Consider the following 4,005-nt stretch of genomic DNA (forward strand, 5'->3'; position numbering starts at 1 on the left):
ATTTCTTTTTTTTAAATTGAGATTTATATAGCATTTTATCAAAAAGGTTTGGATTATAATATTTAATTATGAATGACAGTATATACTTAATATATTGCTATTGGTGTAATATCTTTATTAAAAATATTTTTCAATTCATGATTTAGCCAGTGTTAAAACATGACATCGAACTACCTGCTACAATTCCTAACTTGCTGCTGGAAAAACATGCAAATTTTTTACTTTCTTATGGCACTGATAAGGATGAATATGTAAATATAATAACTGTTATTTCATTTTAAAACTTCTTTTATTTATATACAAAGAAGAAGTGTAAACAGTATAAAAATTTGATAATAACTGTTCACAAAGATTTTGATTAATAAAATCAACAAGATCTACTACAATAAATATTTTACAACTGATAAAGTTCTAATAATTAGCTGAACAATATATTTTATAGTATGTACAATTAATTGTTACAAAAATCTTTGTAAGGAATAATTTTATTGATTAAACTTTTATATACGAATACTTCTTTTGTATTTTTAATGCTTTAAAAAGTAATTACATATATAAAATTCAATTGAGCTTATTTTCTGTGTAAAAAAGAATAATACCTTTACTAGTTATATTACAAAATTCTAGATATATTGTATGACAGAGCACATGAGAATGTCTGGAATGTACTGGGGTTTAACAGCACTTGATCTTATGGGTAAACTTGAACAAACAAATCGAAATGAGGTGCTTGAATTTATTGCTCAATGTCAAACAGAAAGTGGTGGTATAGCTGCAAGTTTGCAACATGATCCACATATTCTCTATACCTTGAGTGCAATACAAATACTTTGTATCTATGATGCTTTAGACACTATTGATTTAGAAAAAGTGGTAAAATATGTAAAAGAAAGGCAGCAACCAGATGGAAGTTTTACTGGTGACATCTGGGGTGAAGTTGATATGAGATTTTCTTTTTGTGCCGTAGCAACTTTATCTCTTTTGGTAAGTGTAACTTGAAAATATAATTGAAAAATTAAGAGCACAAGAGATGATTATTATATGAAAATACTTAAAGGAATATGTACTAAAGCTATTAAGTAATTTATTAAATATAACTTGTTAACTTATTTATTGTAAACATAATATTCTGTCAAAAATATTATAAGCTATTTCAATAATTCTTTAATAATGATGCAGTGTAATATTCCAAGTTATAAAAATAGCATAAATTCAAATTAATGGAAAATAAAATGTGCTAATATTGTTTTAGAATCGATTGGATGCAATAGATGTTGATAAAGCAGTAGAATTTGTAATGAAATGTATGAATTTTGATGGTGGTTTTGGATCAAAACCTGGGGCTGAAAGTCATGCTGGTATGATTTACTGTTCAATAGGACTTTTATCGATAACTGGTAATTATATTCTATTACTGACATTTTTTATAAAAATATAAAAATTAAATATCTGCTCATACATAATTATAATGTGAATAAGTTGATATTATTGAAAATGTGGAGTATTTTTTTACACTAAAAATCTATTTGAAGGATTAGTGAGTGCATAAAAAAATAATAAAAGGTACAAATTCTTCAATTTTTATGTGAAATGAGATAAAATGAAAATTGTTTTTATCTTACTTTTTTTAAAAAGTAACTTTATACTCAACGGTAGTTCTTAAATGAAGTAGCATATTGTTCTGTATTTAGAAACTTCCTTTATTACGTAATAAGAAAAATAATACATTACATAATATTTATACAAACTATTCTAGTGTTATTCCATAAAATGAAATTTAATGATAATAATAATATATACTAAACAATAACAGTTGTTTCATTAACTGAGAAATTAAACTCTCTGAAATCATTTTAATAATCATTATTATATATGGTAAGATTATTGAATTACCTTGCTTTTAGTGAATTATTAACAAAAGAATATCATATATGCTATGAAATACAAGAAAAAAGTAAAATAAATATAATTTTCCTTCAAAAATAAATAATACAAAAATGTTAAATGTCACTAGGTAATCTTCATTTAGTAGATGCAGATCAATTAAGCTGGTGGCTTTGTGAAAGACAACTTTCATCTGGAGGATTAAATGGTAGACCAGAAAAATTACCTGATGTTTGCTATTCATGGTGGGTTCTTTCTGCACTTACAATTCTAGGACGCCTTCATTGGGTTAATAAAGAGCAATTGGTATGTATGTATATATTTTTTTCTAATCCTTGTCTTCATTAAAAATTATTTTATTTCTACTTCAAATGCATACTTATGTTATACTTTAACTGTATGTAATGTTGATTTTAGTACAAATGCGTAATTTGTAATTAATCTACCATAACAGAAAAAAAAACTATTTTTACCTAATTTTTCAATATTTTAATATCTTCCATGTTTGAAAATGATAAAACAAAATATTGATTACACAATATTTCAACTGAAATTCATTAACTGTGTAAGAAACAATTTTTATATTTGATGTATTGTAATATCTCTAATTTCTTTGTTTTATATTTAGCTATAAGCATGTATGGTACAACATAGATATATGGAAAAACAATTAGAATGTGTAAATAAATTTTGAATTATTTGTATTTTAACCAACATTTGGTTTAATAATGCTGCAAAATAATACTGTTATTTACAGTAATATAGTAACATACTATTATTATTTAAACAATTGAACAAATTTTATTGAATTTTCATTTTAATATTTATTTACAGGTAAAGTTTATACTTGCATGTCAAGACACAGAATCAGGAGGATTTAGTGATCGTCCAGGAGATGTTGCTGATCCATTCCACACTCTTTTTGGCTTGACTGCACTTTCTCTTTTAAACGCTGATTATCCACTAAAAAAGATTAATCCAACATACTGCATGCCTGAATATGTAATTCAAAGGTTACATCTAAAACCTTCAAGACTCGACCAAAACAATTGACATTTGATGAAAGAAAATTAACTTTTTACTAAACCCAGATATTTATGAATAATGCAACAAAAGAAAATATAATATTAAACTTTTACATCAATGTTTTATTTATTATTTTATTTAAAGGACTTAATGTTTCTTACTTCACTCTGCTGGCAGTATAATATATTGTTCTATTTATTGTTGTAAAATAATATATATGCATATATATTTATTTATTAATATAATTTAGTACAAGTATAGCATGTTATTGAAAATTAAAGAAAATATATATTGCCTTTGCTATTAAAAGATCAATAGTAGCATGTTACATTGTACAATTATATCTACGTATATTTACTAGAAATGTGAAATTGTTGAAAGATTAAATAGCTGCAATAACTATTTAAAAAAATATAAATAATATCTAATGAATATAAGTCAATTACTATTCTTCATTAAGAAAAAACCAATAAATGCGAATATTTATTGTAAAGCAGTAGATCAAATTTATTGAAATCGCATATATTTTATCAACAATATTAGAACTCAACCATTCAATTATGGAATAATAACCATTATCATTGGAATAATACTTTTCGTAAAATAAATTTGAAGTTGCAGATATTTTATCAAGAAGTTCACAAAGTTAAATTTTTCGTGTTAAACATTTTATAAACCAGTAAATATTTACAAATAGCCATATATGTATCCAACATGTTTTACTTCTCTATTTGCTGTTAAAATTTCATTAAAAGTAGTGCATAATAATTCCTTTAATTTTTTATTAGTATTTTTAAGTTTGTAAAGTGAATATTCCCTTCTATTCAAAAACAGAATTTTTGATTTTTTATACTTTTCAGTTATTACATTATTTTTTATATTGTAATATAATTTGTATTATAATGCTATCACTGCCAGTATGTAAACACTCTGTTATTGCTACTTAACTTATTATTGTTATGTATACATTACTATGAATACTTGAAATATTTATTTGGTAGAAATACTACCATAATATTTCCTCATTATCTTTTCATTTTATACTTGTGAACATAGATAGTGAAAACTGTTTTTTATAATACAATATCAACTTGA

General features: G+C 23.9%; 1 protein-coding gene across 1 annotated transcript; it reads left to right on the forward strand.

Annotated features, from left to right (window-relative positions):
* Positions 1-137: 137 nt before the first annotated feature.
* LOC108579086 (geranylgeranyl transferase type-2 subunit beta) lies at positions 138-2,988 on the forward strand. Its single transcript, XM_017942529.1, is given in 5 exon segments — positions 138-251; positions 628-984; positions 1,253-1,397; positions 2,015-2,190; positions 2,719-2,988. Coding segments are annotated over 5 exon segments (1,011 nt in total). The 3' UTR covers positions 2,938-2,988.
* The last annotated feature ends 1,017 nt before the right edge of the window (positions 2,989-4,005 follow it).

Source organism: Habropoda laboriosa, unplaced genomic scaffold, assembly GCF_001263275.1.
Source record: "Habropoda laboriosa isolate 0110345459 unplaced genomic scaffold, ASM126327v1 scaffold42, whole genome shotgun sequence".
NCBI lineage: Eukaryota > Metazoa > Arthropoda > Insecta > Hymenoptera > Apidae > Habropoda > Habropoda laboriosa.